The following is a 21507-nucleotide window of genomic DNA, read 5'->3' as shown; positions in this document are numbered from 1 at the left end:
CCTCTGTACTACTGTATTCTTATTGTCTTTCACAGCAACATTGTCCCCAAACTAGAACTAAGGTTTAGGATCTGCTCATCTCTGATTTCAGCTCTAGTAATCACTGAACAGAAACAAGGAATCTGAATTGAGTTCAACCAGCTCAGTCTTTAAATTCTGGATTGGGTTGGGTAGGGCAGGGCCAAATGGTGTCTATGCCTCTTTAAGGGGAATCCACACCACCAAACAAAAACACCCATGCCTGCCCCTCCCCTCATCTTCAGTGGGATTTGGCATCCCTGTCCTCTGCTTAGCATGTGAGTTTTCAGTAGGTAACCCCCTCAATCAGGGCATGCTAAATGCAGTTCTGCTGCCCTTTACTCATACAACAAGGATAACATTTAATTATCCCTGCATTAAAGTGAATCGTAAAACAAACCAATCAAAATTGGTCACTTTAGCAAAGCAGGTCTGTCTGCTGAACACCTAAGGGAGTGTAGGTGTACCTATGCAAATACTGTCTGCTCCTGAAGGCTTTTTCCCCAGTGCTGTCACTAGATGTCAGGGGAGAGCTCATTCAGACCCTACTCACACCAGGGCCACTTTGGAAGGCAAAACCTTCTAGTGGACCAACAGCCATGTGTTATAGTTCAGATACAAGGGTTCCCACAATGTAGAAGATTATTTATCTATTTATGTGCAACAGTGTGCTCAATGCTGCATAGACACAAAATAAAGACAGTCCTTTCCCCTAAAGAGCTTGCCATCATGGAGAAGAGGGAACACACCAAGAAGCCCAGAGAGGAGGAGAACTTAGTGGAAGAGGGAATTAATTATATAAACTCAATTCTTGTGAGATAAAGCTAATTATATCAACTTGGCCTTTTTGTGGAGGCTCAGCATAGCTACACACATTGTGCTGTGCCTGCCACATGACTGAAGAATCAGACTCGTTGGGGCGCAATATAGAACAATAAATGTTTAACTATTAATATGATAATGTACTGTTGTCTTGATTTGCCCCTTCCCCTCCCCAAGGCAGCAGATCTCAGCTAAAAGGAGAACGTCTAGGTACCTGGAAATGATGGACTTTGGTTTCTGGGTTTTGGCAGATGGAGTTGTCTCTCTTCCCCTTCCTTACTGGAAGAAATGCAGCATCACTTTTCTGCCCGCCCCTCTCCCCTCCCGTTAGATTACTCCTTTGGAGAACTGGCTGCACAGCTGGACTGTAAAATAATCCAGCTGTTCCTATGACAACACACTGGCAGCAGGCAGAGATGACGCCAGCACATGGAACCTTGGCCTATTCACTACCAACACCCAAGTCTATTTGTTTTGGCTTAGGCTGTATTTGTTTCTGGAAGCGGGCGGCCTTTTGCAGAGTACATTTCTGAAGGCTGGAGAGGCAGAAGGAATTGCAATCCCAGAGATGCCAGGAAAGTTGATGTCTCTGTCCCTTGTCCTTTTCTTTCAGACTCCAGTTCAATCTGATGCCAGGAGAAAATACCTCCTCGGATTCTGCAGCTGGTCTTTGCAGGATTCTAGCTGGAGTCTGTGCTGTAGGGGGCTCAGGGCAGTGATCTCTTCAGTACTGTGAGAGACTGTGGTCCCTGCACCATGGGAAATGGCCTGGAGTGGAATTGATAGGTGGATATTAAACCATTTTTAACCAATTCCCTTTCCACAGAGGGACTTAAATGTATTGGAGAGCAAAGGAAATCCCAGTTCCTCATTAAGCTGTGAGCAAAAAACTAGTGGAACTAGTTCAGCCTATGCATGTACTTAGGAAGTGGCTAGTAAATATCAAGGCCTACATGGCACTAATACTTGAGAAACACACTGAGCTGAAAGGCATGGTGTTCCACTGGAGATGGCACAGGACTGGGAATCAGGAGAGCAAACTATCCCTGGCTCTGCCACTGACCAGCTGCCTAACCGCAGGCAAATCACTTCCTTTGTTTTGCCTCCCACCCTTTGTCTGTCTTGCCTATTTAGAGTGTAAGTTCTTCAGGGCAGGGACTCTCTTACTACCTGTATGTACAGCACCTAGCACGGTGGGGCCCCCATCTTGGGTAGAACCTCTAGGTGCTACTGAAATATCACTCTTACTAATATCTTTGCCTTGGATCTCTAGATAAGTCTCTACTTCGCCAGCTTCCCAGAACTGCCCCAGGGATCAGGAAAGGCTATTGGGGGGCAGCGGAGGTTGTGGTGGTGGATTGAGAAGCCAGATGCATAGCTCCTCGCTCCCCATCATGCAGAATCAGGAAGTGCCATTGTCCCTCAGGGAGCTCTGACAGGAGAAGAAAATAGGGTGCATGCATGAGAATCCAGGGTGCCATGGGCATTAGCAGGTGCTCGGCTAGGCCATCAAGTAGCAGAGCAGCACACTGACAGGCAGCAACCTGAGTCCAGCTGGCTGACTTGGTTGCTCGCTTCCCTGGCAGTTAGGGGCAGTGTGTGCTGCAGAAATAGTAAACAGGCTCTTGAGGCTCCTTGACTCACTATCCCAGAGGCCCCATCACCACCTCTGCTCACCTGCCAGAGCAGCTTTGATGGACTCCAAAGACAGCTGAACGCAGTGCTCCTCGCAAAGGGCCTTTGGGAGGAATGGTAAGTGAGGGCTCCCAAGAGACCCCCCCCGAAAGTGCTAGGTCCCCTTCCCTTGTCCCTATGTCCATCCCCCTCTAATTCTCTCTGCTCCCGTCCCCCAAGCCATTCACAGCAAAAATTGCCCCAGCGGGAATTAAGCAGTTTTAATTATTAAAACTGAAAACACTGAAGGACACATTGTGCCCAATACTGAACTAGCCCCTTTATCTCGGCTGTACCACGTGTCCCCTCATTGCTGCCTGTGAGCCCCATTCCTCTTTCTCTGCTGTACATGTCCCCCTACCACTGCCTATGAGCCACACATCCCATCATCACAGCTCAACGCTATGCTCCTCTTTCTGTGTAACAGGACAGCCAGTGCTGCTGGAAATCAGGCCTAGCACACTTCTAACTCAGTAGCCAACGCCACAGTAGAGCCTCCATGATGTGATCCCGTTTACATGGCTAGGGCCACCAAAGATGACTCATCACTATGCCTACCATCACTTCATGAGTGATTCCCTGTCACTGTAACCCTGAGAGCAACCCTGTGTCAGAAAGCAAGGGGTGCCCTGGTATCTAGCAGTTAGGGTCACACTGACCACCTCAGTGTGCCCCAACTCGCTGTTATAATCTGTATCTAAAAGGTGTCCAATGTCATTGGAAAACTAATAACTCGATCATTAATATTCTTGTGTGACATATGTACAGTCAACCCATGAAGGATCCCACAGATGTGCTGGAATTATAACTAAAATGTGTTTAAACCAGGCATGTCAGCAGGTGTTGACAAACAGGTTTTTTTCCAGGATGTGGTTCCACCTGCTTGAATGCATCTCCCATGGAAATTGAGCAAGGTGTGACCAAAGACAAAGAAAAACACAGTTGCATGCCAAGCAAACAAAGCTATCAGCACAGCAAGTGGGGGGAAAGCGATCACTTAATTTCAACGGTAGGTGGAGACTGCAGCCCCCGAAAGCCTTCCTGCCACTTAAAGCAGGGTCAATGAACTCTGGGAGAGAGACTTTGCAAAGGTTTATTGTACTATAAAGGAAGGGACAGAGAACCCCTAGTTATCCTTCACTTGAGATGACAAGAAAAACCAGGATCTTGTATTCTGTAGGGTTCCTAACTAAGAGCTAGTTAGCCATTCCTGCTAGAGGAAGACTGATGAGGGAACTAGCTTGAACAAAGACTGTAGCTTGTTAAATTAGGTCTTAGCTAATATCAGGGGCATGCACCCAGGGCGCGCCCTCCCCCCCACTATTCATCTAAAAAAAATAAATATTTCTGCAGATCAATTCACTGAATTTGGCGTTTTCCATCACCGGCACTCACAAACTGAAGTACAAGTATTTCCTCATAAAATGCAGTTATGAGCAAACTCATCTAGGTCATACACATACCCCCTCATACATATGTCACACAAGACTATGGATGGGTGTTTCAACAAGTAGTATCAGCAAGAGAACCACAACATTAATTACAGGAGCTGAGGGCTTCTCTAAAAGTGAGTACTCTAGTAATTTGCATTATTGGCCTGCCCTATATAAGGGAATAGAACTCTTATGCACTATAGAGCAAGGGCCACATCCACCTGTGCTGAATGGGTATCCCCAACAAATGTTTGGAAATAAATTATGCTTATTTAATGCAGCATGGTATGAAATACCAGCAGCAACGTCTTGGCTCGACTATTCAGGGGGGGAAAGGACAGACTATTTTGTTTCACATGTAGATTGTTTTCATGCAATCTAACAAGCAAAAATGAGCCAGCTGAGATATCATCTGTCTGTTGCAATTGGAAAAAAGGACCTGAAAAAATTAAGAAGCGTGCAAAACCTAATCAGCATAGAATGGCAGTTGAACATATTGGCCATTTTAAATGTGAAAAGTTACATGTGGATTTGATGTTAAGCAAAGCAATGTAAGCACAGTACCAAAAAGGGGAAGCTCAGCTTACCACTTCGGGTACATGATGAACATGCAACTTCGGAGATTAGGGGGCTTTTCTTGGAGATTGTTGATTATCTCAGTCGCCGAGATCCCTTCATGCAGGAAAGAATGACTTGTGTGCAGCAAAGTGCCACTTACTTATCAAACCGGTCTCAAAATGACACGTTATCTCCTTTAACTATGCTATACAGAATAAGATCAGAAATGAATTAGCCACTGCCAGATATTTCAGTGTGAAACTAGACAAAACTCTTGATTTTGCAGGTAGAGAAGAAGTAGCAGTTGCATTTCGACATGTAAGCCATAATGACTGTGAAATTATTGAGGATCATAAATCTGCAAGGTACAGCAAGTACAACAGCTGAAGAACTTTTTCATATTTTAAAGAATACGCTTATTAAAATGAACCTTTTAACAAGTTAGAAGACAATGCTATGATGGGGCAAAAAATATAAGTGGGCATGCAGCAGGGTTACAAACACTCGTTCAGAAAAACCAACCCAGGGCTGTTTATATGTATTGCTATGCACAGTTTATATTTAGTCATGGTTGATATTATGAGCTCTAATACCCTTTCAAAGAATTTTATTGGACTTGTTCAGAACCTGTATACATTCATCCACATCAGTCATCACAGCATCGCCTTTAAAAAAAATACAAAAGGACAGCATGACACAGACAGAAGGGACTTCAAGTGTCAGTGGCAATGAATGTGGTGGTTGAGAGAGATCTCGTCAGGCTCTTCATGGGGCACACTGGTATTCACACTGCCAAGCTTTGCGGGACATAAATGCAGAGTTTTCTATTTTTAGAGAAACTTTAGTCAATATTCTGCAGAATGCCACCACAGTAAGTGTGTCAGCAGAAGCAAAGGGGCTTATGATATGTAAGCACATGTAAGCACAGCTTGATTTCAAATTCACAATCTGCCTTTTGGTATTTTTGGATATGTTAAACTGCATGCATTATGCTATCACTTTCCTGCAGTGGGAAAACATTGATTTTGCCTGTGCAGTAAATGTAAGAGAGAGTTGTTTCAAAGTTTTAAGCAACCTGAGAATGGATGAAAAGTTCCATGAATACTTCATAAAACCTGAACATTGGGCTACTGAATTGAATCTGCAAATGCCAACTGTAGACGTCCTGGAGCGGGGCTTGTCCCTCACAGGGGCGGCTGGGAGCCAGGCCGCCTCACTACACGAGGCAGGGGGAGCAGTTCAGTCTCGCGTGCCTAGGCCTAGGTCGGGCGGGCAGCCAACCGTAGTACAGGGCTCAGGCCCTCAGGCAGGGGCTGAGCAAACAAACAGTAAGTTCAGGGGCTCAGGCCCTCCGGCAGGGAGGAGGAGGAGAGACTGCCACCCGGCGTGGGGTGGCAGGGGGGAACACAGGCCCACCCACTCCACTGTGTTCCAGCCCAGGGCCCTATCAGCAGCAGTCCATCTGCTGCTAGGTCAGTGGGGATCCTGACCGCAACACACTGACATTGGTTTGGGGTCGGCTATCCCCGGGCCACTTCCCATCTCCTCCTCCATGGGTACCTGCACGTCCTGAGCTTCGTCTGCCGTGTCCCAGATCATGGGCTCCTCAGGGCAGGAAGCGCGGGGTAGGTTGGGCAGCTCCTCCGGACCCTCGGTGAGGGGAAGTTCAGTCTGCTCCTCAGGATACCAGGCTCGGGGCAGGCACGGCCAGTCCTCCTCAGGGTACCAGGCTCGGGGCAGGCACGGTCCAGCAGGAGCTCGGGCACCAGCATCTGTCCTCTCCCGCGGTCAGGCCACAACTGAGCGCTGGGGCCGGGCCTTTATACTTCCTGTCCCGCCCCTTGACTTCTGGGGGGCGGGGACAGGTGGTGACTCCGCCCACTCTGGCAGCTGTTCTGGCTCGTACCTCACAGGGGCGGCGGGGAGCCAGGACGCCTCACTACACGAACTTACAGGAAAAGGCGACCAGCAAAAATTCTGGATCATTTTTATGGGAGTCACACAGAATGCTACCATTTTTAATCTTTAGAAAAGAAATATAAATTGATTTCTTTTTCTCTGCACTTGATGCTGCAGTAAGTGAAATGGACAGGCGATTTAAGCAGAAAAGTACAGTAATACTCAAAGCTGTGTCCTATCTCACTGCAAAAAAACCTGTAAACTATTAATATACTAAAAGGAAATGAAGCACATGTGCAACCAAATGAAGAATTTCAGTGCAGAGTTCCTGAAATGCAGTACGATTTATTTGTGCACCACCTTGACCCTATTTTAAACGCTCAGGGATCCCAGAGTGCAATATCTTTTCTGGAACTTATGAAGGTCTGTAAAGATCATGACCTGGAACTTTTGTATCCTGATGTATTTGACCTATTGGTGCTTTTGGCAACACTACCTGCTACAGTTGCAACTTGAGAAAGATGTTTTAGTGCTAAAAAGCGTGTCCTTAGTAGACGTTGCAGCAGTCTGACAGAAGCTCATCTTCAGCAACTGTTAATTCTTGCAGTAGAGACTAAGGCCTGGTCTACACTAGGCGTTTATGTCGAAGTTAGCGCCGTTAAATCGAATTAACCCTGCACCCGTCCACACTGCGATGCTATTTAGTTCGACATAGAGGTCTCTTTAATTCGACTTCTGTACTCCTCCCCGACGAGGGGAGTAGCGCTAAATTCGACATGGCCATGTCGAATTAGGCTAGGTGTGGATGGAAATCGACGCTAATAGCTCCGGGAGCTATCCCACAGTGCACCACTCTGTTGACGCTCTGGACAGCAGTGCGAGCTCGGATGCTCTGACCAGCCACACAGGAAAAGCCCCGGGAAAATTTGAATTTGAATTCCTTTTCCTGTCTGGCCAGTTTGAATATCATTTCCTGTCTGGACATCGTGGCGAGCACAGCAGCACTGGCAACGATGCAGAGCTCTCCAGCAGTGATGGCCATGCAGTCTGTGAATAGAAAGAGAGCCCCAGCATGGACTGATCGTGAAGTCTTGGATCTCATCGCTGTGTGGGGCGATGAGTCCGTGCTTTCCGAGCTGCGATCCAAAAGAAGGAATGCAAAGATCTACGAGAAGATCTCTAAAGACATGGCAGAGAGAGGATACAGCCGGGATGCAACGCAGTGCCGCGTGAAAATCAAGGAGCTGAGACAAGGCTACCAGAAGACCAAAGAGGCAAACGGACGCTCCGGATCCCATCCCCAGACATCCCGTTTCTACGAGGCACTGCATTCCATCCTCGGTGCTGCCGCCACCACTACCCCACCAGTGACCGTGGACTCTGAGGATGGGATACTGTCCACGGCCGGTTCCTCAGACATGTTAGGGGACGGGGAAGATGAGGAAGGAGATGAGGAGGGCGAGGCAGTTGGCAGCTCTCACAACGCTGATTTCCCCGACAGCCAGGATCTCTTCATCACCCTTACAGAGATCCCCTACGAAGCGTCCCCAGCCATTACCCCGGACACAGAATCTGGTGAAGGATCAGCCAGTAAGTGTTGTAAACATCTAAACATTTATTTTTAACAAAACAGGAATATTAACAATTAAAAGAATGGGTTGTTCATGATTAGTGTGCCCTAGGCGCTTAACGGTTTAGTAAGGGGCAGTGCAAGTTTTGAAAAGAAATCTAGCAATGTCCGGTTTTCAGTGATTGTCCTGCACAAGCCGCTCTACTGTGTATTCCCTGCTACTGCAGCTACAGTAAAATGCGGTCTATATGTGCGGGGATAGAGCAGTAATCCTCCTGGGACATCTCGATGAAGCTCTCCTGGAGGTAACTTGAAAGCCGTTGCATGAGGTTCTTGGGGAGAGCGGCCTTATTGGGTCCTCCGAAGTACGACACGTTGCCGCGCCACGAGATTATCAGGTACTCGGGGATCATTGCTCTGCACAGCAGGGCGGCATACGGCCCTGGTCTTTGGAGGCTTTCCCGGAGCATTCTCTCTTTGTCGCTCTCGGAGATCCTCATCAGGGTGATGTCGGCCATGGTGACCTGCTTTTAATTAGGTAGGGGAATGTTAGTGTTGGGACTGCTTTCCCGTTCCTTTACAGAACTGTCACCGCTGGTTTGCAGCCACGCGGTGGAGGCGGGAGAGGGGCAGCCGAAAGGGATCGTTCCCGGGGACAGCCGCGAGGGGGTGGGACAGGGGCAGAGTTCCCGCTTGCCGGATTGCTGGCAGCAGGGACTGACATTGATTTAAATGTGAAATGAGGCCAGTGGTAATATAAAAGTTTTAAACTGCCACAAGTGTACGGCTTACCATGTCTGCCTGCAACAGAAATTCCGTTGTGCTGCCTCGCTTCTCAAATGTGCTGTTCAAGACCCCAGGCACAGAATGCGAAGGCCGAGAATTCGACCTTGTGCTGAGTGCGCATGTGAAAGGTGCTGTGCATGGTCTTGTTCACAGAGAAAGACTATGTTCTTTGTTCACAACTACATTTATCTTTCAGAGGAATTCACTCCCTTTTTCCCATTTCCACAGCCCCGTCTGCGACTGTCTCACAACCTAGCCTGGAATCACACTCCCAGAGGCTAGCGCGGATTAGGCGTAGGAAGAAGAGGACACGGGAGGACATGTTCTCTGAGCTTATGGCCTCTTCCCAAGCCCAGGCAGCACAGCAGACCCAGTGGCGGGAGAACTTGACCCGAATGCACCAAGCCAACATGGATCGGGAGGAGAGGTGGCGGCAGGAAGACCAGCAGGCGACTCTAACGCTGCTTGGACTACTGAGGGAGCAAACGGACACACTCCGGCGCCTTGTGGATGTTCTGCAGGAACGGAGGCAGGAGGACAGAGCCCCGCTGCAGTCCATCTCTAACCGCCCTCCCCCGCCACCAAGTCCCATACCCACCTCACCCAAAGTGCAAAGAAGGAGAGGCGGCAGAGTCCCTGCTAACTCTCACTCCACCCCTGCAGAGAGCTCTAGTAGCAGAAGGCTCTCATTTCCCAAAATTTGAAAAGTTCTTTCCTTCCCGCCTGACACAAGCCCACGTCCAAGTTTCACCTCCCAATGCCATGTGTAGTTGATAATAAAAAATTCGTTTCTGTTAACTACTGTTTCAATCATGTTCTTTTGGAGGAGGAGGGGAAAGGGGGTTGGAAATTGGACAGGACAGTCTCCTTTGGCAGGGTACATAGTCGGGGGCAGGCACAGCAGCAGGGCACATACACAGTGCAGTGATGCAGTGACTAGTTGCCCCGGTTAGTCTGGGAGGTTGTTTTGATGTAATGTTGGGGGGGGGGGGTTGCTCTGTGACTTTGTGGCGGGGGAGGGCAGTTACAGATCTTAAGCGCCGGTCCTTAGACAGGATCACAGAGCCACACAGCATGGGATCTGTAACCGTCCTCCCCCTGCCACAAAGTCAAATAGACCTCCCATACACACAGTCCCGATCAGGAGGGGTGACAGGCTCCGTTGAAACAAGCATCCCACCGCAGCGGAGCCTGTCAATCCTTGAGTTTAGAAGCTGCATTCGCATCACAACACTAGACCCGCCCCGCACCACAGTCTGCGTCCCAGTTTTAAAAAATTCCCGCTAAAACAGTATTAAAGAAAACGGTGTGCTTTAACAAAGTAGAACTATTTTTATTTCGACACGTGTGTTGGAGGGGGGGTGAAGGGGGTATGTAACTGGATAGGATAGTCAACATTACCTGGGTAAAGAAACGGGGGCAGGTTTAGCTTCTCAGTACACAAACTATAAAATCACAGGTTACCCTGCTCACTCAGGAACTTTGCTTTCAAAGCCTCCCGGATGCACAGCGCTTCCCGCTGGTCTCTTCTAATCGCCCGGCTGTCTGGCTGTGAGTAATCACCAGCCAGGCTATTTTCCTCAACCTCCCACCCCGCCATAAAGGTCTCCCCCTTGCTCTCACAGAGATTGTGGAGCACACAGCAAGCTGCTATAACAATGGGGATATTGGTTTCGCTGAGATCACAGCGAGTCAGTAAGCTTCTCCATCTCCCCTTGAGACGGCCAAAAGCACACTCCACCACCATTCTGCACTTGCTCAGCCGGTAGTTGAAGAGTTCTTTTTCAGTGTCCAGGGCGCCAGTATAGGGCTTCATGAGCCAGGGCATTAGCGGGTAGGCTGGGTCCCCGAGGATGACTATAGGCATCTCCACATCCCCAACAGTTATTTTGTGGTCCGGGAAGTAAATACCTTGTTGCAGCCGTCTAAACAGACCAGAGTTCCTGAAAACACGAGCGTCATGAACCTTGCCCGGCCATCCCACGTAGATGTTGGTAAAACGTCCCCTGTGGTCCACCAGTGCTTGCAGCACCATGGAAAAGTATCCCTTTCGGTTAATGTACTGGGTGGCCTGGTGGTCCGGTGCCAGGATAGGGATGTGAGTTCCATCTATGGCCCCACCGCAGTTTGGGAATCCCATCGCTGCGAAGCCATCTATGATCGCCTCCACGTTTCCCAGGGTCACTACCTTTGGCAGCAGTACATCAACGATTGCCTTCGCTACTTGCATCACAACAACCCCCACGGTAGATTTGCCCACCCCAAACTGGTTCGCGACTGACCGGTAGCTGTCTGGCGTTGCAAGCTTCCACAGGGCTATGGCCACTCGCTTCTGTACACTCAGTGCAGCTCGCAACCGGGTGTCACTGCGCTTCAGGGCAGGGGACAGCAACTCACAAAGTTCCAGGAAAGTTCCCTTCCGCATGCGAAAGTTTCGCAGCCACTGGGATTCATCCCAGACCTGCAGCACTATGCGGTCCCACCACTCAGTGCTTGTTTCCCGTGCCCAGAATCGCCGTTCCACGGCATCAACATGACCCATTGCCACTGTGATGTCCTCGGCGCTGGGTCGCCTGCTTTCTGACAGGTCTGTGCTACTCTCAGACTTCAGGACATCACCGCGGTGCCGTAGCCTCCTTGCCTGACTTTTCTGCATCTGCCTCAGGGAAACCTTTATGATAAGCTGCGAGACGTTGAGAGCGGCCACAACTGCAGCGATGGTCGCAGCGGGCTCCATGCTCGGAGTACAGTGGCGTCCGCGCTGTCAATGACTGGAAAAGCGCGCGAACTGTTTTCCCGCCGGCGCTTTCAGGGAGGGAGGGCGGGAGTGATGGACGGATGACGACAGTTTCCCAAAAGCACCCTCGACTCATTTTGTTACCCAGAAGGCATTGCCGGCTACACCCAGAATTCCAATGGGCAGAGGGGACTGCGGGAACTGTGGGATAGCTGACCACAGTGCACCGCTTCGAATGTCGACACTATCACCGTTAGTGTGGACGCACAAAGTCGAATTACTGTCCTTAGTGTGGACACACACGTTCGACTTTGCAATATCGATTACAAAAATTCGATGCAAGTAAAATCGAACTACTCTCGTAGTGTAGACAAGGCCTAACTTATCCAATAGTGTGAACACAGAAGAGGCTTTGGATACATGTATTCAGATGGCTCCATGGTGCATGGATTTTCATTGAAATTATGATTGTACTGCTGTTTAGTTCTATGTATATGATGTAGTCGCACATGTTGATATGGTTTCAAGTGTATAATGCGTGTGTTTAAAATGCCCCTCCAAAAGTAGTCAGATTTAAATTCCTGTGCACACCCTCGTCTATCAGAAAGCATATTCTTACAACAAACAACGGTAACTCTTTCTATCTTTATCCCTTATGCTTGAAGTCACATAAAACCTCTCTTATTGACTGAATAAACATATTTTATTTTCAATCTATACCAACCCAGTGCTTTGATTGAACTGAAGTGACTGTTATCTCCAGTCAAGATAATAAGCTGCTGTTTTTGTCTCTTTAAAGGAGCAGTGAATTTCACTTCTGCATGGAAGAGAGGGCTGGATATTTCAGGAAGACAGTTTTGGGGAAAATCAGGATTGGGAGAGTGTTGGGGTCACTCTGCAAACAGTAACTGGGCAGTGGAAGCCAGGGCATGACTTGTAGGCTGGCTGTGGGGGGTCAGGGCTGCGAGCCATGGCTGCATTGCATTTAAGGTACCCAGAGCTGCAAGGCAGGAGGTAACAACCTCTTACTGGTCGGGTGTGAACCCCAAAATGTCACCCTGGCCTAGTCAGACAGGATTTATACACAGCTTCCTACTTTTACTGAGATTTATATTTCAAGCATTAGTAAAATAGTTTTAAGTGATAAGGCTGGGAACAGTCAAAGAAAGACTCATTTTATTATTTTCTGTTTATGTTGAGCAGGGGAAATAGAGCAAAGGAAGTTTAAAATGAATGCCAGTGAAACAACAGCTAAGCTAGAGCTAGCTAAATTGGAAAAGGAGCAAAAATGGGAAGCAGAACGAGAGAAAGATCATGAATATCAGAAATGGGAAGTGGACAGAAGAGCTAAAGAGCAAGAAGCAGCAGACAGGCAGGCCCTGGAAGCAGAAGCAGCTGCCCACCAAAGAGTCATGGAGCGGAAAGACAAAGAAGCCCTAGAAAAAGAGAAGGAGAGGCTGTATAACCTGGACATAATGGAAGGACATGCATAGATCTCACAACCCACAGCTACTCTCTCACCCCAAGGGACACCCAGCTAGGACAAACTGTGTCCCATGTACGGAGAATTGGACTGCATCAAAGAATATTTCACCACTTTTCAAAAGATTTGTGAATTGCATAGAGTCCCAGAAGTCACAGTCCCCTCCCCCCCATTGCAAAGCTGATTGCAAAGCTTGACTGTATTTAGTGAAATGTGAATTTTGAAAAGACTGTATTGCAAAGGTTTCAAATTACCCCTAATGCGTACATGTTGAAATTCAGAAACCTCAGGAAAAGTGCTAATCTGAGTCATGGGGAATATGTTTATAAAACATGTGACCTGAAGAGGAAATGGGCAAAGGGGGAAAAGGCTGAGACTTACGACCAATTATTTGATCTCTTTGCTCAAGAACATTTCCTGAGCACATGCTCTGAGGAGATCAGAGATGTCATCCGGGATAAATCTTTGGGTTCTGTGCAGGAAGTAGCAGATCTGGCTGATTCCTTTGTGCAGGCCAGAGTGTCTAATGAGTGCAAGATAAAGAAAGAGGGGCAGAAGGGTAAAGGGGGAACCCATTTCATCCCTGGGAAAAAGGAGGGTAGTTGGGAGCACAGGCATTTACCTCCCCAGAATTAATCCCTTCCTAGAAATCACACTCACAGACCGCCCCCCCCCCCACAAGACAACAGTGCAAGAAGGTGTTATCTGTGTGACTCCACTGAGCACATAAGAAATAATTGCCCTAAACCAGTGGTTCTCAACCAGGAGTGTGTATGCTTGGGGGCACTCAGAGGTCTTCCAGAGGGTACATCAACTCATCTAGACATTTACCTACTTTTACAACAGGCTACATAAAAAGCACTAGCTAAGTCAGTACAAACTACAATTTCATACGAATTGTTTATATTGCTCTATATATACACTATACACTGAAATGTCACTACAATATTTATAAAAAGAACAGGAGTTCTTGTGGCACCTTAGAGACTAACAAATTTATTAGAGCATAATATTGTTAGTCTCTAAGGTGCCACAAGTACTCCTGTTCTTTTTACGGATACAGACTAACACGGCTGCTACTCTGAAACCTACAATATTTATATTCCAAATCACTTTATTTTATAATTATATGGTAAAAATGAGAAAGTCAGCAGTTTTTCAGTAATAGTGTGCTGTGACACTTTTGTATTCTTATGTCTGATTTTGTAAGGAAGTAGTTTTTAAGTGAGGTGAAACTTGAGGTACACAATACAAAATAGGAAGTACTCCTGAAAGGGATACAGTAGTCTGTAAAAGTGGAGAGACACTGCCCTAAACTAAAACAATATAAATCCTCATGCCATCCAACCCAGTTTAACACACCTTTCATTAACCTAGAAGTGTCTGCAGGGCCCCTGATTAAGTTTGAGAGATCTGACCCAGCGGAGGTGGATGTAGAATTTATTAAAGTTGCCACAGTGAATGACAAAGAATGCATAGGAAGGAGGAACACTGATGCCCAATTTTCACTGGTCAGGGAAAGCATGGCCAAAGAAACAGAGATGGCACCTAGCCAGGAAGTAGAACTCCTGGCACTGGGAAGATATAAAATGCCTGTGTCTTTGGTGAAGGTGCATTTGGAGTGGAAAGGTTCAGACCTTCAAGCGTTGGAGTGCTGGGTTGTATTCCAACAGAAATGCTGTTGGGAAATGTCTTAACTATATCTAAGGCAGTTAATATTGTAACCTGTAGTAAAACGAAATATTCTTTAATGCCAGAAGGGAATGGCAAAGACACAGAAAATGTGGGACAGAACACACCTATTTTCACACCCTATACACTACTGCAATAATCTTTGTACAAGGTATGCATTATGAGCAGTGTTCCCTCTAATTTTTCCCCACACGGGTGGAATGAATTTTGTTATGTGCATCAATATGGAGGTGGTGTGTGACATCTAAGGCCAAAATAAACAGAGCTCCTGTAAATTTCCCAACCCCTAACGGTGTCAATCTCACCAATGTGCAGGCCTGTACACTAGTCACAGCCCCCAGGATTGGATGGATTGCATTTGGAATCCTTCAGGTCTATGTCAAGAGTCTCATTAAAATTTTATCTTCTTACATTCAAAACCATATCTCAGCCTGTCGTTCTGACATCTCCTCAGGAATGTCCAGCTGCCAACTTAAACATGGCCAAAACTGAGTTTGTGATCACTTATCACCCTCACTCACTCATTTTCACTGGGCTGGCTCAGGGAGCTGGGGTACAAGAGCGAGTGAGAGCTCCAGCTGGGGGTGCAGGCTCTGGGCTTCAAAGTGCAGGAGACTGGGGGCGGTGGGCTGGGAAGTGAGGGCTCCAGATAGGGGTGTGGGCTCTGGGGTGGGACTGAGAAGTTTAGGGTTCAGGAGGGTGCTCCAGGCTGAGATCAATGGGTTTGGAGGGCATGAGGATCAAGGCTGGGGCCCAGGAGGGGATCAGGGGTGCAGGCTCCCGGCTGTGCTTACCTCAAGCAGCTCCCAAAAGCAGCACCATGTCCAGCCAATGGGAGCTGTAGGGGCGGCACTTCGGGCAGGGCCACTGCGCTAAGCCTCCTGGCTGCCCCTACACATACAACCCAGAGGGAGGATATGCCAGCTGCTTCCCAGGAGCCGCACAGCACAGGGGTTAGTAGGGAGCCTGCGAGTCCCGCTGCATGGTGCCGCCAACTGGACAGTCAATGGCCTGGTCAGCAGTGCTGACCGTAGCTGCCAGGATCCCTTTTCAACTGGGTGTTCCGGTTGAAAACCAGACACCTGGTCACCTTAGCTAGGGCTGTCAGAGGGGAGGGGGCTACTTGGGGCAGCTGACTGGGGATTGTCTGGTAGGGTGGCAGGAAGAGGCTGCCTGTGGGAAAGAGCTGGGAGTTGTTTGGTGGGGTGATAGGAAGAGACTACCTAAAGCAGCTGGCTGAGGGTGGTGTGGTAGGAAGAGAATGCCTGGAGATGGTTTGGTGATGTGGTAGGAAGATGGCTGCAGCAGCTGGGTGAGGCTTGTTTGGTGGTGTGGTAGGCTAGGTGGGTTGGTGGCATGGGGGTGCCCAAGACAGCTGGCTGGGGTTAAGGTAAGTTTAGCTCTAACAAGATCAGGTACGAATGCTCTACGCACCCCCCCCTCCCCTTCCTTGCTTCCGTCATCTCCTCCCAGCTCTCCCCAACAGGGGAAGCAGGGAGCAGTCAGAGAGGAGGCAACAAGGCAACATGCAGTGCAGGCACTACAGCAGCCCCTGGCGGACAAGAGGAATTGCTGATCAGGTGAAAACTGTAGAAGAGCTCGATGTAGCTCTCAGGCTCGTTTATCTCACCAACAGACACTGGTCCAGTAAAAGATCTCACTCACCTTGTCTCTCCCCTGAGAGACATTCCTGTGGAGCAGCAGGGGCACAATGAGGCTGTGAAATGTGTGTTATACTTGGCTGCCCTACCAGGAGAGCAGGGTAGGGCCCTAAATCAGCAGCTGGCCAATAAAGGGCACTGCAAGGTCCACTATCAGTGGATCTTGACAGAAGGCACTGAGTTGCAGACAGGATGCGGCACATAACAAAATATTTGAGGTAGCAGGGCCTGATGTGTGGCCACAGGACAGCAAAGAAGCACTGGTGTCAGAAGCAACCCCAAAAAACTGGGGGGGAAGTGGCCAGTAGCTGTCACAGAGCAAGACTGAGAAAAGGGAAGCACACCCGAAGGAAGGCAGTACAAGCAGTCAGATAATGCTGGTTAGAAAGGCCCAGGGGAGCCCTCGAGAAGAGTTTACTGTAATCAGTAGGGCTAGTGCTGGGGAAAAGACTGGCTGTAACAGTTGGGTGGGGAGCTGAGCAATCAGCAAATGAGGGAGAGCAGGAAAAAGTAATAGGAGGAGACAGAAATATAGTCTGCTACTCACAGTAGCAATGATGGTCCATGTCTCCAACACAGCTGTGGGGGCAGGGAAACAAAACACAAAGGCTCCCACACTGACCACCAAGAGACACCCACAACACCAGAGGCAGTATTGCCAACCCCTCCCCCAAATCATGACCAGCTTAAAAAGAAAAATCACAATTAAAATAAGCAATAAGTAGTGTTATTTGCCTTCTGGTCACATTTCCTTGCTTTTCCCCTAATCATGAGGGCTAAAAACTTACTTTACAAAAAAATAAAGTTAAGATCCTCATGTAGCCACATGACTCCAGGAACTGGAGCTTTAAGAAAAATACCAAATATCGTAAGACTTGGGATAAAATCATAAGAGTTAGCAACCTCTAAGAGGTGGCAACAAGCCCAGCCCTGTGAGTCTGAGCGATTAAGATTGCCTCCTTGCCCAAAAGGTTTAGACTGAGGGGGCATACTGGGTACTATATCTGATGAACTCTGGGAAGCAAAGATAGCCTTGTGCCCTCTTGTTGGATTGCTTTCCTAGGGGCTTAGGCTTATTTTGTACTTTTATTTTGTAACTAACCAATAGGGTATTTCCACACTTTCCTAATATCTTTATTAGAACAGGCAGGAAGTAGGTAAAGATACAGCACTTGTATAACAAGGAGATAAGTGCCTGCTTCAAAAGAGAAAGATTCCTCTATATATAGATATAGAGGAAACCCAACTAGGGCTTGAGCCTAGAGGGCCTAGTGTTTGGAGTGTCCACAGAACTTGTTTTCAAAGTCAGGGTACACCATAGTGCACAAATATCTGAAAGCCCTTTGTTACCACAACCTACATATTTTACTAATGTGCTGTTTATCCCCCTCAAGTTACTCTGCAACTGCTTTTACCCACATGACAACACATTGATCTCAGGGAGCATGTCCTAAACATTAGAATGAGGAACTAGGAGTCAGACTTTCTAAGCTGTATCCTCAGCTCTGCCACAGGCTTATTATATGACCTTAGACAAATCATTTCCCCTCTCTGTACCCTGATGTCCCCGCTGTTAAAATGTGATCAGAATCTTCACTTACTTCACAGGGCTGTAGGGAGACATATCAAGTCAAGTACAAGGTATTGGTGCTTATCTTTAAGGTGCTCAATGGCCTAGGACCAGCATATCTAAAAGATGCCCTAAAGTTGAGATGAAAACCATGGCCCACAACTCCACTCCTCTGACACAATGGAACTCTCCACAATAGGGGTGAAGCTTGTCAGTGCAGAAGGCAGCTTTGTCAGGGGCCAGGCCAAGATTGTGGCATGAACTCCCACTGAAAGTAAGGACCATCACAGACCTCATCACCTTCTGCTTCACATGCAAAGTATATCTTTGCCCTACCTTCTCTAAGAAAGAGGTTAAAATAAATGTTGCAAAAAACAACCCTACTAAAACACTCCACTGCACACCCTGGGCAGAGGATGAAAGAACAAACCACATAATTGGTGTTAGGTCACTTAACGCAGTGTTTCCTAAATGGTGGGCTCTGGGCCTAGTGTGGGGAGGGGGTTGGTGGGAGAGCAAGCCCACCCTGCACTCATGCTGCAGCAGTGGCTCCTGTCATATGGGGCTAGGCCAGCTCCCTGCTCCAAGTGTTGCCAGAGATGAATTAAGGTTTCGGGGGGCATGGGCCAGAGCAAGTCCACCCCTTCTACCTGCAATCCCGCCCACGTTCCACCCCTTCCACCTATGGCCCCACCCTGTTCTGCCCCTTCCCCTGCTCCACCCCATTCCACCTCACCCCACCCCCCACAGCACTGTAACCTGTTTGCTCCTTTCTCCCCACCCCTACAGCCCCAAGACCAGAGCAGCTCTGTCCCCCCCACCACCACACCCCTGGGCCACAGCTGGGACTAAGAGCTCCCCCAGCCCTGAGGCCGCGGCAGGGAGCAAGAACTCCTCCAGTCCCGGGGCTGCAGCCAGGGTCCAGATGCTGGGACTTCCCCCAGCCACTCAGCGCTTCTGACAGGGCTTCGGGCTTCCGCTGCCTGCAATGGATGTCTGCTTGGGCACCCATTTTTCTGGGGGGCCCTGGGCACAGACCCCATTGGCCAATATGCCACTGGGTATTGCAACCTGACACACATTAGCAGCATCAGAGGGCAGCTGGGCCAAACCTGAGTGGCTCTGCAGCCCCATAGGCCAGGGTACAATGCCAATCACTCAAATTTGGCCCAGCTGCCCTTCTCAGGAACTCCATGAATTTGGACCCTAGGTGGGTTGCAAAAAACAAAACAAAACACTACTGATTAATGCACTACTGAAAGGTGCTCAGAGTGTTTGTCCTTCGAGTTTGACTATGATCATGATATCACTGGTTGGTTTGGTTTCTGTGAAACCGTGAGTGGCTGATCAGGCCAATTTGAGCTTTGAACCGTCTGTGGGACACTGAACAAGAAATGCCACTATGGGTCACCTGATTAATAGTGACATGCTGCTGTTGTGAGATTCACACTGCCTGCGCTTCTGCTCTACCTCAACAGGTCTTCTCCACTCACAGACTAGCTCCAGTATGGATAAGGCTTTGCCAGATAGAACAATCATGAGCGAGATCTTCCCAAAGCTCTGGGTCAATGCGGAAATGCCCCAAGGATAACTTGAGGGAGTCCCTGAAATGTTTCTTCTTGCCTCCCTGAAAGCGATTTTCCTCCTTTAGCTTGCCCTTTTTTTTTTTTTTTTTTTTTTTTTTTAAAAACACCACACACACCTTCTTTGGCAGTCACTCATCTGACTTCTGGTGACATGACCTCACCACCTCATCTGTGATTTCATCAGAGTATGGATGCTTGGAATGCATGCCCACATGAAAACCTCAGTATCTAGAGCCTTGTCTTGCAGTCTTATCCTCATCAGTTTCTTCAAACAGACCATGTGAAAGTGATTCAGCTTCACAGGACTGGCATCTGTACACCATCCAGGTTTTACATCAGAGTTGGCAATGCAATGTCTTTGTAGACTTTCAGATTTGTTTGTTGACTATTGCCTCTACACTCCCACACAATTACACGTAGTCTGCCAAAGGCCACACTTGCTTTGGCAATTCTGGCATTGGTTTCATCATCATTGTGAAGTGCACATGACGGTGTACTGTTGGACAAGTTCACCTACTTCACTGCCTGGAGGGTTTGACCATTCATAGTGATAGTAGGCTCTACGTAAGGTGCAGGCCAAAACACATCACTTCTGGCTTCCTGATAATTGAGAGACCAAAGTTGTCAGGAGTGGAGAAATAGTCCATACTCCACCGCAGGTTGGACTCAGATTTGGCATTCAGGGAACAGTCATCAGCAAACAGAAGATCACCAACAGTCACTTCCTCTACATTTGTCTTTGCCTGTAGTCTCCTCAAATTGACTAGTTTGCCATTAGTCCGGTATCTGATGCCAATCCTAGTGTCACAGTCATGAAAGGCATCTGTAAGCATGGCAGAAAGCATCATACTGAAGACAGTTGAGGCCAACACGCAGCCCTACTTGACTGAATTGGTGACTGGGAATGGTTCAGATGACTCACCGCCGTTCACAATGCGAGCGAGAATGCCATCATGGAATTGCCAAACCACTGCGATGAATTTCTCTGGGCAACCAAATTTTGCCATGATCTTCCAAAGGCCCTCCTGACTGACTGTATCAAATGCTTTTGTCAGGTCAATGAAAGTCATGTACAGGTTGGAGTTCTGTTCCTGGCATCTCTCCTGAAGTTGACAAGCTGCAAATACCATATCTATAGTCCTGCATCCTTTCCTGAAGCCACGCTGACTCTCAGGCAGGAACACTTCTTCAATGTATTGCACAAGGCAATTCAGCAGAATTCTGAAGAGAATTTTGCTGGCTACTGACAACAGTGAGATGCCCCAATAGTGGTTATAGGATTGTCTATTGTCTTTCTGTTTATACAAGTGGACGATGGATGCATCCTTGTACTCCTGGGATATAGTTCCTTGACTCCACATTGATTGGAAAAATTCAGTCAATTTCAGAGTCATGTGTGAGCCTCTGGCCTTTTAGACTTCTGCTGGTATAGCATCTGCTCAATCACTTTCACAGTTTCAATCAGCATTGGGAGATCAGCAAGAGGTATGTTGATATTGATCTGGGGCAATCAATTGCCTCCTCACTAATAGATTATTATTTATAGAGGATGTGGTTAAAGTGTTCGGCTCACCTTTGCAGCATCTTTTCTTTATCAGTGCTGATGGTACCACACTAATCAATCAGTACTGGAGATGTTCCCAATGACCATGGCCCGTAGATTGTCCTCAGAGCATCATAGAAGTATTTCACGTCATTTCTGTCTGTAGGATTGAATCTCATCTGCCTTGTTACTCAGCCATGAGTTTTGCATCTCTCTAAGTTTACGTTGGACAGTCCTCTTGATGTTGTTGAAGGCTACCCTCTTAGATGTTGAAGTGCGTCTCCTAAACAGGCCTTCTGGAGTCAAATGTTTCTCATTCAACAGTCTCACTACGTCAGTATCATTTTCATCAAGCCAAGTTTGATGTTCACATGTGATGGAACCGAGGGTATTGGATGCAGCCAAGTACACAGTCTCTCTAAAGGATGTCCAATTTTCCTTGTTATTAGAGTTTGCATCAATTGTTACAAGTTGG

The 21507-nt window shown here is 47.9% G+C and overlaps 2 protein-coding genes across 3 annotated transcripts in view; one reads left to right on the top strand and one right to left on the bottom strand.

Moving 5' to 3' along the window:
- The first annotated feature begins 7275 nt into the window (after positions 1 to 7275).
- LOC135983447 (uncharacterized) lies at positions 7276 to 9558 on the top strand. Its single transcript, XM_065595529.1, has 2 exons — positions 7276 to 7994; positions 8989 to 9558. The coding sequence occupies exons 1-2, from the start codon at positions 7418 to 7420 to the stop codon at positions 9462 to 9464; spliced, it is 1053 nt and encodes a 350-aa protein (XP_065451601.1). The 5' UTR covers positions 7276 to 7417; the 3' UTR covers positions 9465 to 9558.
- A 514-nt stretch (positions 9559 to 10072) lies between these two features.
- BBOF1 (basal body orientation factor 1) overlaps positions 10073 to 21507 on the bottom strand; it is a 1057902-nt gene continuing 1046467 nt past the window's right edge. For both annotated transcript variants that reach the window (XR_010601098.1, XR_010601099.1), the window contains exon 10: positions 10073 to 11874. The gene's annotated coding sequence lies outside the window, so the exon portion shown is untranslated. The remainder of the gene's footprint in view (positions 11875 to 21507) is intronic.

The sequence above is a fragment of the Chrysemys picta genome, chromosome 4 (genome assembly GCF_011386835.1).
Source record: "Chrysemys picta bellii isolate R12L10 chromosome 4, ASM1138683v2, whole genome shotgun sequence".
NCBI lineage: Eukaryota > Metazoa > Chordata > Testudines > Emydidae > Chrysemys > Chrysemys picta.
The sequence above is the reverse complement of the archived record's forward strand: the minus strand, read 5'-3'. Positions and strand labels throughout refer to the sequence as shown.

Coding starts and splice junctions, on each gene's coding strand:
- LOC135983447 (XM_065595529.1), top strand. CDS start 7,418: ATGCAGAGCTCTCCAGCAGTGATGGCCATGCAGTCTGTGAATAGAAAG. Junction 7,995..8,988: donor ATCTGGTGAAGGATCAGCCA/GTAAGTGTTGTA, acceptor CCATTTCCACAG/CCCCGTCTGCGACTGTCTCA.